We start from the raw sequence: 15,524 nt of genomic DNA, 5'->3' as shown, positions 1-15,524 counted from the left end.
GGCCTCTTGTTTTTAGTTTGTCTAGTCTGCTCTTTTTAGGTTCTAAGGCCTTCTATTTTCTGAGCTTCTCTGCTCTTGTTTCTATGATACTTTGTACAAGGTTTTAGGTCCTTTAAAACCTATTTTTACATAATCAAAACAAAATATAGTTAATCATTCCAAATTTTGTCAAACCCTAATAGAAACACCCTATACACAAAAACAAAATGGGACTTGTTTACAATATATATATTTATCTATTTAATACAAAAATAGCCCCCCATTATGCATTTTTTAACTAATTCTATACTATGAACATGATCCAACAGGAAGGTCCAACCAGAAATTGTGTTCTTTCTCCTCTCCTAGATATTTGACACTGAACTCCATACCAGAAAGGGTTATGTTGAGGCTTCCCTTGATTCACCCTTGGCCAAAAGCCCTTTTCTATGTGAAACACTTTTCTTGGTTTTTCTATTGCCATAATTAATATCAATCCTTCAAGCCACTATAGTTTAACACATTTTTTCATGATCCACACCAATTCATCCTTTTACCCTAACTTCAATTCTTGTGCTAGAAGCATGGAGGCAATATCAACCTTGGTACAATATCTATGATTCAATTTGAGACACTTCACACCAAGGAGAAGGTAGATGGTCCTCTAGAACTCCCTATTATCTAGTGAAAAAAATCTCATATACTTCATTGTAATTTACCCCAAAAAATATTGTTGTTGGCTAGCTATACAAAGGGTGAAATTAGCTTCCATTATTATTGCAATTCACACTATTACTCACCATTCATAGAAAAAACAACCCTAGGAAATATCTAGAAACTTAAAGTAAAGATTATAATTTTTGTGTTTGCACATATACTAAAGTCATCATCAATGTGACAGATCAGAAACAAATTTCTATTAAGAAAATATAGATCCAACCATGTCCCATCATTAGTTGGTAATCACTAATTTATGATAATATACTTTAGGTTCAAGATTATTGGGGGTGGGGAATTAGTAATCTATTAGATTAAAAAAAAAACATTCAACACATGCATGCAATGCAAACTAGTGAAACTATCAATAGGACATGTAATAAAACATCCACACAAGTAATAAAAAGACATCAATAATTTTACATGGAGACCACTGGTTAGAGGGAAAAACCATGGTGGAAATTAGTACTATGAGTATTTTGTAGTCTTCTAAAACATACCTAGTTAAAGGCTTAGCCTTGTCAAGAGCTTACAATAATGCCTTATTAGACATAGACCTTGTTAGGTGTCACCCAGTTAAGGAAATTTCCTCTAGCACTATTAAGATATTTAACCTGTTAGGAGTAACCTTATTGGATGCTTTCATACTCAAGCTAATGAGCCACCTTATTAGGAGTAAACTTCAAATCGGTTAGGATTCTTCTCACCATGTTGAGTGTGACCTGATTAAGGGATTTATACTTGAGGACTTCTTAGGATTAAAAAATGAAAGTGATATCATTATAATACTTCTCAATTTCTTGTACACATCCAATTTATCTCAACATCTTCCTCTAATCATGGAAATTCAACTACTGGCTTGACTATACACACTATTCATGACCACTACACTTGCACCTACAATATTTTTTCTTATAAACACATTCTTCAATCTTTAGGTCAACCAACACCTTGACCATAATGGTTTAAACTTGAATTTAATCTTCAACCCACCAAAATATCTTACCAAACCCTAATCTATCCTTTAACAGATCCACTTAATCACCATTTTGAATCATAGATTGATTTAACAAAGAACATATGGCCTTTACTTTTTCCAATGAACACACACGACTTCAAGAAATTTGATCACAATGACCAATGCATGACCAATTCATCGTAACCCACTTTTTCCATATTGTTTCCACATCAACATAACTTTCCATTGCAAAATATTTACCAGAGTTAGCCTAAACACTATCAATTGATGATCAAACATAACTTATTCTAAGTGTTTTTTCATTTTCTCCTGAACATGCTTCAATTGATCCAAAACATGTCTTTCTATAAACCAAATCATGTACAATTTTTACACTGACTACATAACTAAGTATAGATTATAAATCCCAAATTTCATCATCTAGATCATCATAGATTTGATTTACCTAATCAAATCATTCATTGCTTTCCAAAATCTGCTTAATCTGATTTTTTTTTTTTTCACTTAAATCCATCATAACTTTTTTCACATTTGTGTGTAGTACATGAAATCATACATACATCATCTTGATACATCTCTGAATACCCCTTGTCAACCACACATTCCTTTTGTACAAATACTAGACCAATGCTCTTCGTAAACTTTCAACCAACACCCTTCAATTTGACATCAATGACAACACAATAACTAATCAACTGACCATCAAACATGTAATGCAACATCTCTTCAACATAATTTGCATTAGTTATGCTAACAATTTAGCCTCCCTTTAAAAACATAAACACCACCCCTAACTATGCCAAGAAATAGGAGCAAACCCATGTTGTATTGATCATTTGCACCTCATCATTATGAAGTCATGTCCCTGAAAAAAATCTACTACTCTACCGCCATACAAATCATATGTACATTACCAATGAAAGAATATGTCCTCTTCAAACCATGTGACTGCCTTTATTAGTTAAAGGCATTTTAAGCTATAGATGATCACAAAATTAAAATTGTTTCCCTCTTTGAACTCCAAAGACATGAGAAAGGTTGACATACTAAATATCAATACTTCTAAAATCTTCAAAGGCACTTCCATTCGCTTGAAAATACATCGCCCATTTTGATAAAATATCAACTATTTGATTTCCTTCTCTTAGTATATGAGTGAATTTAAATTTTTTAACTATGCCTACTTGACGAATGATATTGGCAATCTTAGCAATCTTCCATGCATGAATCTTTCTTTTTGAAAAGCATTGACTATTACTTGAGAGTCTCCTTCCAAATAAATTCTACCTTAATCGATTCTTGATTAGGCTTTGTCCACATTATGCATGGCCATAAAGGTACGTTATAAATTTCAGATCCTCTTATTATGAACAATTTATATACAAACTTGTTTTGTTACTGTTGTTAAAAATAAAAAATAAAAGGAAAACCTTATTTCTTATTTTGGTAGGTAATGGACTGAAGCCTAGATTATTTATTAAAATTAAGTAGATTTGAACCCATTACAGGGCTACAATTTACCATTGTGTTATAGGCTCTTGCCTCAAAGGAAAACCTTTTCTAAAATAGCTTTTGAAAGAATTAGTAATTTTACTATCTTATGAATTAAAATTGTTTTAAAAAAATAGTTTAAACAAAATATTAATATAATAAATGCAAAGTTTAATTTTGCATACAATTGTTTTTAACATATATTTTAAGTAATTTAAAAAAAATTATTGAAGATTTTTTAATAACATTTAATCCATTTTTTTTTAACTTCTTAGATTTTTTTTAACATACGCAATGATTCTAATTTGTGATAAAATCACTAAGACAATTTTAAAAAAATATATACAATGATTTCATTTTGTGATAAACTTGTCATATAGATGAAATGACCTAAGTGTCTAAAAATCACATATTAACAAAGACACAAAGGTTATCAAAACCCTCAATTTTTATTATTATTGTCCTCGTCTTAAAGATGAATATTTTAAATGTCTGAAAAACAAAGATAAACAAAGACCAAAGACACGAAAATTATAGGATCATTTTCAAGGTGAACACCAACAACAAAATTGATTCTATTTACAGTTAGTAGTTTCAAAAGTTATTTGTTTCTTTTGTATATAGTATACTGTATAATGCCTGTTTCTTTTGTATATAGTATACTGTATAATGACAAACCGTAAACCCTAAGTCCTCAGAACTTGAGGAGTAAATCTTAGTTGCAGATTTATGTTTATTATGACAAATTATAAATTAACACAATTATGTAACTTAGGAATTAAACATCGAATGTAGATTTATGCTTATTACCACACATGGATCATTTTCAAGAGGTGAACACCAACATCAAAATTGATTCTATTAATGGTAAGTAATTTCAAAAGTTATTTATTTCTTTTGTAAAAAATATACTACACAATGAAAAAGCCTAAACCATCAAAACTGGGGAAGTAGATCTTAATTGCAGATTTATATTTATAATGACAAATTATAAATTAAGATGATTATAGTGTACAGTAAAATAACAAACCCCGAACCCAAGTAGATCATAACTGTAGATTTATATTTATATTTATCAATTTATTTACTTAATTTAACAAATTATTGGTTTCTTTTGTTAAAAAAAAAAATGTATAGCAATGTGCCTTAAACCCTCAGATTTGAGAAAACTAGAATATGCATTTATGCTTATCATATAAATTTCAAATTAGCGTGTTTGTATTGATTGTAATCTTTAATTTTTTTTTTACATGACACTGATCCAAACAAGAGACGCGATGCGTCATAGTTTCTGCCTAACACATAATGGTTGTAGAGGTGTAGATGAGTGAGAATAAGGTTAAATAGTTATAAATTAACATTGTGAATGCAGTAATTTTTGCCTAGAAATGCACTTGTGATATGATATGATGAATCATATTTTGTTATTAAGTTCTCGTGTTATATTATTATATATTTGGGTATTTAAGCCCAAGAATAAATGGCCAAAGTACCTAATATGGCACTAACTACCTAATATCATACTGCGATCAATACATATGCTTTAGACAAATATCTGAATTATAGAACTTGAAGAAGTGATGAAGCATTTGGAGTATCACATTATATGTTTAAGCATGTTATGCATGTTACTAGAGAACCATAAGTAGTTGGAAAAACTCCCTCAACGATCAATACATATAAATTTGATGTTGATGAATAAATATGATGTAATAAATAAGAAATAGAATATAACTATTTAATTTTAATACATAGTTTATAAAAACTTAGTAATAATTTACATATCTTTTAGAATTGAATTATTTCTTTTTTGTACTTATTTCTTTAATATTTTTTTGATGTAAAATATAATTATTAATTTAATATCAAAATATATATTTAAGTTTTAAATATATTTAAACAAAATGATAAATTATTGAAATATAAAATATTAATAATAAATGATATAATTTACAAATTGTAATACTTATCAATTATACATATTACAAACACTATTATAAAATATAATTAAAAAATAATATTGCTTAATTTATTTTTACAAAAGTAAAATAATAGTAATAATTTAACTAATTTTATTAAAAAATCAAAGTTTTAAAAAAATTAGAAATTCAAATACAAAGATATAACATATTGAAATTATATTGTTACTGAGAATTAATATTGATTAGACATGTGTGAGGTGGAAGATAAAATGATTGAAAAAAAATCTTATCAACAAATGTGGAAAAGATAAAGTTGTAATTAAGGCAAGATGCAAGATGAAGTTAGAAAATATTTGTATTTTTGTGGAAGAATAGAATGGACAAATAGAATGGATGAAAAATGTGACTTATAAAATTAAAAAAAATTAGAAAATGATATAAACATTTAAAGTTTCATATAATGTTTTAAATTATTTGATTTGATTGGTCAGTGTCAATGTCATATAGAACTTGAGGAGTAAATCTTAGTTGCAGATTTATGTTTATTATGACAAATTATAAATTAACACAATTATGTAACTTAGGAATTAAACATCGAATGTAGATTTATGCTTATTACCACACATGGATCATTTTCAAGAGGTGAACACCAACAACAAAATTGATTCTATTAACGGTAAGTAATTTCAAAAGTTATTTATTTCTTTTGTAAAAAATATCCTACACAATGACAAAGCCTAAACCATCAAAACTGGGAAAGTAGATCTTAATTGCAGATTTATATTTATAATGACAAATTATAAATTAACATGATTATAGTGTATAATAAAATAACAAACCCCGAACCCAAGTAGATCATAACTGTAGATTTATATTTATATTTATCAATTTATTTACTTACTTTAACAAATTATTTGTTTCTTTTGTTAAAAAAAAAGAAAAGTACAACAATGTGCCTTAAACCCTCAGATTTGACAAAACTAGAATATGCATTTATGCTTATCATATAAATTTCAAATTAACATGTTTGTATTGATTGTAATCTTTAATTTTTTTTTTTTACATGACACTGATCCAAACAAGAGACGCGATGCGTCATAGTTCCTGCCTAACACATAATGGTTGTAGAGGTGTAGATGAGTGAGAATAAGGTTAAATAGTTATAAATTAACATTGTTAATGCATTAATTTTTGCCTAGAAATGCACTTGTGATCTGATATGACGACTCATATTTTGTTATTAAGTTCTCGTGTTATATTATTATATATTTGGGTATTTAAGCTCAAGAATAAGAGGCCAAAGTACCTAATATGGCACTAACTACCTAATATCATTCTGTGATCAATACATATGCTTTAGACAAATATCTGAACTTGAAGAAGTGATGAAGCATTTGGAGTATCACATTATATGTTTAAGCATGTTATGCATGCTACTAGAGAACCATAAGTAGTTGGAAAAACTCCCTCAACGATCAATACATATAAATTTGATGTTGATGAATAAATATGATATAATAAATAAAAAATAGAATATAACTATTTAATTTTAATACATAGTTTATAAAAACTTAATAATAATTTACATATCTTTTATAATTGAATTATTTCTTTTTTGTACTTATTTCTTTAGTATGTTTTTTTGATGTAAAATATAATTATTAATTTAATATCAAAATATATATTTAAAAGTGATAAATTATTGAAATATAAAATATTAATAATAATTGATATAATTTAGAAATTGTAACACTTATCAATTATACATATTACAAACACTATTATAAAATATAATTAAAAAATAATATTGCTTAATTTATTTTTACAAAAGTAAAATAATAGTAATAATTTAACTACTTTTATTAAAAATCAAAGTTTTAAAAAAATTAGAAATTCAAATACAAAGATATAGCATATTGAAATTATATTATTATTGAGAATTAATATTGATTAGACATGTGCGAGTGGAAGATAAAATGATTGAAAAAAAATCTTATCAACAAATGTGGAAAAGATAAAGTTGTAATTAATCAAAGATGCAAGATGAAGTTAGAAAATATTTGTATTTTTGTGAAAGAATAGAATGAACAAATAGAATGGATGAAAAATGTGATTATAAAATAATAAAAAATTAGAAAATGATATAAACATTTAAAATTTCATATAATGTTTTAAATTCTTTGATTTGATTGGTCAAGTGTTAAGTGACATGAGTACTAACAATAATATTGGAGGAACTAAGGGACGTTTAGTTCACATGGAAAGCTTGTCCTATTTTCTTTACCCCTCCAAAGGAAAGAGGGAAAAAATGAGAAGCCATGGGCAATGGTACAACTGGAGCCTTGAGGTTTCTGACACCGATAAAAAATGATAAAATAGTTTTTCATTTTATGCACACATGTCGAGATATATTAAGCCCTGGAGTACGGCTGCTGAAACCGGCATACCACCCTTATATACGGCCATCCAGCCACAGTTCATACGATATAACTGGTCCTACAAGTGAACACGAAAAGTTGGAGCTTAGATAAGTTACGATTGAACTAGTTAGGTTTGCTGTCGGTGTTAGCTGGGTTTCTCTGCGAGCCTCTGTAATGGCGTCTTACAAGACTAAGCTTCAAGAGTACTCACAGAAGAGGCATTTGCCATTGCCAGTATACGAGTGTGTTAATGATGGTCCTCCTCATCTGCCAAGTTTCAAGTGCTCTGTAACTGTCGATAAGTTGAGGTTCGAATCCCCCGCTGCTTACAGTCATAAGAAAGATGCAGAGCGGTCCGCTGCTCATGTTGCCATATATGAATTGGCTACCAAACACCCTGAATACGAGTTTGCGGTAATTCTTTTCTGGATTTACTCAAATTGCTCTAAAGATTTTGATATTTGGAAAACAATAAAGGGGTCTTATGTACAGATTTGGTATTTTGCTTGAGTGACCTTTAAAACTTAACATTTTGTGGTTAATCATGGTAACTGAGAAGAGTTGCGGTTATTCATGGGTGCTTAAAAAGATGCTGATATAGGAAGTGCATTTATATATGTAAATGTTTTTGTCTGACATAATGGCTTATGTGCAACTGTGCGTATATGTGAATGTGCTTCAATATCTTTATGACTCTCTAGAAATTTTCATGCATCCATTACGCTATGAAAGCCCTTTTGGTGGGTATGCAGAGAGGAGATGTCATTGTCATTAGGGTGGGGTCAATTTCCTTTAGTATGAAGTGTGCATTGCTTGTGAACAAAAACTTTTATTTTTATAAACATACATCCATTTGCATCCATTGTGGTATGGTAGGAAAGCTCTTTTGTTTTTTTATTCAGAGTTATGATACGGAGATTGTAAGTTGTAGAAGCATTTGGAAGATCTACATTTTTCAGGGTATTTGAAGGCACTTGTTAGAAGCTTATATGAAGGGAAACTTAATTTGTTTATGGATGTGTAGGCTTAGCTGTTATTAGGGCTATCTGATTCCTCTTTTGATGTCGACTTTGTTTTGTGCATGAGAAAGTTTGCATAGCAAATCACTTGGATAAGTTTAAGAAGATTTTAGTGTTGTTTTGAGCCCTTAGCCTTACTAAATCAAAATAAAATAAAATATTATACCATAGTGTTGAGCCGGTAGGTTTGCTTGGGCGAGTAAGACTGGATTTCTGCTAAGACAAAAACCTGACAAGTTTCATTTCTGCAGTAAACTATAAAAGCTCATTGCAGTCACTGTGAGAAATAATTGAAGTCTTATAAATGCCCAAAATCAGCTTCAAGGAAGAAAATAGGAGGTTATAATGGAGGGATTGCGGATAGGCAGGATGTGGAGCCAAATTTTACATTTTTTCCCTTTTTTTCTCGAATACTTGGTTTCATTGAATGCCTTTCAGATTCTCGAGTTATAGGCTGATTTGTGAGTCCTGCTTTCTTGCCGCTTGAGCACCTGTAGAGAATAGCCATGTTTCCCGGGTGAGCCAGCTAGATAGTTTTAACCACCATAACTTGGGACTCCTAAGTTGCTCATGATCAACCCTGTCCGGTCTGCTATACATTTGAAACCTCTACTATGGGAATTTGATGCTAAGGAGATCATGGTTAGCAAGGAAGGAAAGAGTGATGTTGGGCCAGATACTCCTTGCCAGTACAGTTTTGCAAATAAAGGTGCTATTTTTCAAAGCTTAGAGTCCCATAACTATAATATAAACATTAATATGTATACACATGCACATATCCATGTACACAAAGGTGTATATGCATGTACAAATGCTTACAGACAAACACACTCCCTGTAACATTACCTTGTATAAGCTACTCATTTTATTACGTTGGGTGTATAATTCCTAATTTTTGGTCAAAATATTAATAGGATAAAACAAGTCAAGTAATTTCATTTTGCATCCACAAATGTAACACATATAGTGTTGTGTGTGCATACAGACAAATATTGTTGCCTCCACAACAACATTTTTGCAAACGCACAAATGCACATGGAAAAAAGGTACAAGTGCCACACGTAGAGAGACAACCTGATCTCAGGGAGGAAGTAGTTGCAAGAGTTTCCAATGTGGCATACCTTTCTAGTAGCACAACACATGAGTAGAGAGTTGTTGCCAACTTAATCTATGAAGGATGCACTCAATACAATGCAGTTCTAGCACACAAAATACCAGAAAACTATAGCAATTGGTTCATTTCTTAGATTCTTTAAGCACAATGTAGAGATGAGTGGATTCATTAAGAGAAGGAGGACAAATGATTTCCCATTCATTGGACTCTCCCAAGTACCTTACAATGATCATTTAGTCATTAGGTTGAATCAGAACATTTGGTTACCCATTACCTCTTCGTGTAAGAGGGAGATTAGGCACATTTAATCATAAAGCCTACTCATTCACTCTTCAACAACTCATGGAGAGGGCGATAGCAAAAGCTCATCCACATAAGCTCTCATTCCTTTTCACTAGTAAACACATCATAGATGGAAAAGAGAAGAATATGTTCATGTACCATAAGTAGCAAGTTCACTGATTAAAAAAGTTCAATTTTGAACTCAAATGTCGCAGGATTCATCACACTGCACACATACACACATGTTTCTTTTTCCAACATAAGGAGGAAAATTAATCATTGCATTGTCAATCAATTGACCTCAGTGAATACTTCAACATCACCAAAAGTATTAGAGAGATAAAGAGTTTTTTTATAACGTCAGACAGAATAAGATATTGTTTAGCATCATCGTTTGTAATGTTCCCAACACAAAATTATGTCCCTTATTAAATTCTTTAAACAATTTTATAACAAGAAATGAAATAAACGGGGAAAATATAGCCAAATTTGCACAGAAACTCCACAAACTGAATTTTATTGAAATTTTCTGATATAAATACAGATATCAGGTATGATTCATTGGTTTAACATCCACATCCACATCATATTTGCAACAAATTCCACAAATCTACTGGAAACTACACCCAAACAGGATGAATCACTTAGTGTTCAGATCACTTGAAACTGCCCAAAACACACAGAAACTCCTCCAGCTTGCACTGAATGAGCTATTTTGCCCGGGAGAACAACAAACACACAACACCGCCACAACCAAATACTCTTGGAAAGACCAACAGCCCAACTTTCAAGGAAACTACCAAAAACTACTAAAATCTGAATTCTCCTGAAACCTTCAGCTCAAGTGCAATTCTTAGGTGGAATTACTCTATGTTAACAAAGGGTTTTGTCTCTAGCCACCTGAAATTTATTGGTTTTTGTCCACAAGCCCCAATCTCAACACAAGCACAAGCTCTATGTGAGAGATAGCAAATATTCAATAGTTGAAAAACAACTAACTTTTGTATTTAATATGCAGTAGGACTAGAATGGACACACAAATGCCCACACCTTGCTTTGGAAGGTTCTGCAAAGTGGTTGCCAGTAATTGGTTATGAAAAGTATCTTAGCTCTGTCATTGTCATTAATGTTTTCAGTCATAACTGTTATATGGGGCCAATATTAAATTATTAAGATAATACTAGAAGATGCTTCCCAAATCCCCATGCCCCACCTTATTAAATATTAAATTTGTTGGAAAACGTAAATTGACTCATTAAGCCAAACAAAATTAAATATTAAATATGAATATTCTTCCTAGTTCTCTTGATCAACAAATGGGAAAATAGGATGGGTTAATATCGGCCCTGAACTTGCCCTTTTTGGAAAGGGGACATGACACCCTTCCAACATTGTCCTAAGAGTAAGAACTACCCTTCCATTAATAGCAACAGTTCACAAGACATGATTAATGTAATTGCAACATATTGGTCTCAAACTTGCTATTTTTGGAAAGTGGACGTGTTGCCCTTCCAACATGGTCCTAAGAGTAAGAAGTACCCTTCCATTAAGAGCAATAGTTCACAAGACGTGATTTGTGTAATAATTAACCTAAAATGCTACATATAAAAGAGAGAGATAGGGAAATGGCCTCCACTACAATTGCATTTGAGAATACAATAAGATAGAAAAGAGCACAATGTAAAGCCCCCTATGGAAACATTACTCAATTTAGCCCTAAATTCACCTAATTAGGTTTTAGAATCTAGATGATGCTTGGGAATGTGTATTGTTGAAGTAGTATCCTGATCTTGACTCTGCAACCAGGTTAGTATCACAAAATAAATAAACATATGGAGTTACATTTCTTAAGACATTCCATAGATGCAATTTGAAATTACATCCAAACCATGCATCCTCATTATGGAGCATTGGGTGCTGTTGAGCCCGTGCAAAAAGTTCAGGGACCTGGAAGCACATCTGTCCTTTGACCTTCTGCTTAACACGGATGGATCTTTGACTACTTGCATTCCCCATAGTTATGATATCTCTTCTTAACTGGTAGGTTGGAGTTTTAAGAACAATCAGATATTCTCTTTTCTTTGATGGTACTGTATTTCTATTTCTATTTCTGATCTGTTTGATATGTTGATTCTGAGACTGTATTCTCTTGTTGTCATCAAATGCTGATTTCCTTCAATGCTGTCTTGCTTAATCACAGCCTTCTTTACCCCCTGTAGCCTATCCTATGGTTCTTTGAAGATAGGTGACCCTTTGTGATTGCTGCTCCTTTAAAGAGTCACAACTCTTCCTTTGAACCTTCATTATATTTGTAGGAAATCCCAGTCTTTACTGTTTACACTAATGTAGGTCGGCCTATATTAGTCCTATTGCCCAGATATAATATTAAGAGAGAATATGATTTAAAACTTCCACCAAGGCTGCAATTGAATTATAATGAGGGCTGTTAACCCTCGTTTGGTGGGACATGATAGTCTGCCCTTCCCAAGATTGCTTGTGCTCCAGCAATTATACTTTGGGATAATCATGGATAGAGTATTCAAGATGACTCTCAATGGAAGATGGATTGATTTTTGCAGTCCCTAATCCTATCTCACAATTCAACTTCTCCTGGGATGCTTTGATATTACTACCAGTTGCAGATTTGAATCAAGATTTATTTCAGCCTCCAAAATTCAAGCTATGCTAATAAATCTTGAAAACCTAACCCAGAGCTGGTAATTCTGAGACAAGATTTTCTCATTCTCAGGGAGGAAAGACAACTTTTCATCGCGTAATTGCATATTATCAAACTGAAAATTCAGTATTCTCACATTCGGTAACTAATTCAATCAGAAAGTTCCCAAATTTCCTCGCTAACATAAGTATGGTATTAGATTTGGCCTTAAAAATATAAGAAAGACTGTCTTGGTCATGTGATTAAAGATATTGAACACTTTTTTGTCTGCTTTGATGCAATGGAATACATCTTTGAGTTATGGTTAACATTTGTGTTTGTTAATATCTTTGATAGATTTACTAAATAGCATGTGGAAGGCATTTGATTATTCCCTATGGTTTAGTAATTTACCCAATTCTAACTCATGGTTTTGTACAATGCTAGAGAGTCAGAGACCCAAATGGCTTGCTGCATAGAGTCTAATGCTAGTAGTTACCATGTTTCTTGGTAAGAACTCAAAGCAATGTAGATTAGGCAGTGATATAACTAGGCTTATGCCATTGTAAGATTGCTGTAAAATTCTGTTTGGTTTGTCTTAGTTCTGTTCCCATCGATCATACAATGGTGTGCAAAATATGTTGGTAATTAATCAACAACTTCCTATAATGATTAATGGGTAGTATGTATTGTATTGATTGGAGTCTGCAAACAAAAGGGTTTCCCATAGCATTCTTGGAGCCTCCAATGTGCAATTAAGCTGTACAAGGTAAATGTGGTTTATTAAGTCACCAGAAAGAGAGACACCAATTTGGTTTATGAGATTCCCTTTATGCAAGCACTTGGCAAGGGAATCATTTTTCCATGCATCTTATAAATTGTTCAAATGAGGTAAATCCTGCCATTGTTGGTCAAAATAAGCACAGCTTCAAGTTGCTACAATTTTCCCACATTCGGTTCTGCAGGGTAAATTCTTGTGTTTGTTTCTTTTTGTGTAACTAATCTCAGTTACTTACTAGTGGACTCTCATGTTGTACAATTGCTTTTGTAAATCCTGGCACTTCGATAGCTTGGCAACTCTGCATTGAAGTCTGTTTTGAGTAGAGCATTTAAGGAACAAAAATATTCATCAATCACGCATCAGACTAGCATGTAAAGGTCTGTACCAGTGAGAGGAGGATGGAATATCTATTCTACTTATGGATTAGAATGGCATAAGTTTATTTGGCCTTCTGTTTCTAAGGTTATTTAGGTGCCTTATCGGTAGGAGGGCGAAATATTATTCCTCTGTAGATAGAGATATCCATTATCCATGGGAAAGTGGAATCAAGGAGTGACATAACACGTGACTCATGAAAAAGAGATACCTCAAATATTTGAATACTCTGATGAGCAAGGATTCATTAAAATGGAGATAGATTGTGAACATATGTATATGAATGGCTTTGTGTTCTTACAGCTTTATTAAATTCTTAGGAAAGCATTAAGTTTGTATAGCCAAGAAACAAAACTAAAAGAGAATGAGGTTGTATTAGTCATTTCTAGCCACCCCAAGATAATGGAACAATATTTCTATAAATTTCTTACGAACTTTATCCATGTTGAGTAGGAGACATCATCAGCTATGCACTTCTTTTTATTGATTCATATTTTATTTTGTTTTTGTTGCTGGGCTGTTTATTCATCCCCAGTTGGTGACTTATAAACATTATTGTTTAATCACACATGCATGGCGACCTCATGCATCAATGCATTACAATGATTTCTCTTTTTCACAATTTCAATCATTTTGGATTCTGTTTTTGAGCAGTATTTCACCTGGTCCTGCACTTTTTTGGACACTTTCTTTCCCACATCAACAAGCACTTGCAGAGTTTCATATTCCTTTAGTTGCTATGACACAGCTTGCTTCTATCATGGCCGTATAATTAATTTTTTTGTACTCCACCCTGTAGATTTAGAAGAAATATATGGATTCATAGTTTAATATATATGCATTCAGCTTAGACAGTAAATTGTCATAGAGAATAGTTAGCACAACTTGTGAAGTGAGAAAGTGAGCTTTGTCCGCTGATGCAGCAGTATTAATCATAGAAAGATACTGAGTATTGTTAGTAACATGTTTAGGAATATATATGATTAAATGATATGCTATTATTTAGAAAATCATTTATCTAGATGCATTAATGTTAGTCATATGTCAGAGTTGTGAATGATGTATCCCACCACAACACTTTCCATTTAATGGTATTTAGTGGATTTTATGTTATAGCGTCTGGAGTTATCTTTTTATGGGTGTCTCTTCATTTCATTTGTAAATCTGAAAGGTCATTCTTTGTTGTAACTGCCCGACCCTTCATTATGAAGATGAGGAAGGGTCAAGACAAGCATATACATGCTTGATGGTGTTCGCATTGGTGGCTGATTATTGTTTTCAGATAAGTCTAGCATTTGGTAATATTATAAATCAGTTGCTCTGATCCTTCATTAATATAAGTGATTTTTTGGGCGTGGCTGGGTTTTGTCCCCAAGTTGGATAGTTTTTCCAGGATAATCCTGTGTCTGGTGTTTTTAAGTTCTCTATTCTCTGTTTTGAGCAATTTCTTGTATATTTCTGGTTCAAAATGTATTAGGAGGTATCTTCAGCTATGCACTTTCAGTACTTCTAATTTTATTAATTGATTCATATTTATTTTGTTACTGTTGGTTTGTTTAATCATTTCCACTGGTTGACTTAGAAACATTGTCATTCCATCACACATGTATGGCAATCTCGTGCATCAATGCATTACAATTTGACTCCTCTTTTTTTCACATTTCAAATCATTTTGGCCTTTGTATTTGAACAGTAGTTCACTTTGTCTTGCACTTTTTTGGAAACTTTCTTTTCACACACTAACAAGCATGTGCAGAGTTCCATAGTTACTATGACACAGCTTGTATTC

General features: G+C 31.8%; 1 protein-coding gene across 2 annotated transcripts in view; it reads left to right on the top strand.

The window, feature by feature from the left end:
• The first annotated feature begins 7,574 nt into the window (after nt 1–7,574).
• LOC149557112 (double-stranded RNA-binding protein 6-like) overlaps nt 7,575–15,524 on the top strand; it is a 72,061-nt gene continuing 64,111 nt past the window's right edge. For both annotated transcript variants that reach the window (XR_016364842.1, XM_089831825.1), the window contains exon 1: nt 7,575–7,922. Coding sequence is in view for 1 of the 2 variants with exons in the window: in XM_089831825.1 (XP_089687951.1) it covers nt 7,683–7,922 (240 nt within the window). In the remaining variant the exon portion in view is untranslated. The remainder of the gene's footprint in view (nt 7,923–15,524) is intronic.

This window comes from Cupressus sempervirens, chromosome 5 (assembly GCF_028749045.1).
Source record: "Cupressus sempervirens isolate cs-2001-9-10 chromosome 5, ASM2874904v1, whole genome shotgun sequence".
In the NCBI taxonomy this organism is placed as follows: domain Eukaryota; kingdom Viridiplantae; phylum Streptophyta; class Pinopsida; order Cupressales; family Cupressaceae; genus Cupressus; species Cupressus sempervirens.
This window is presented reverse-complemented; position numbering and strand designations above follow the sequence as displayed.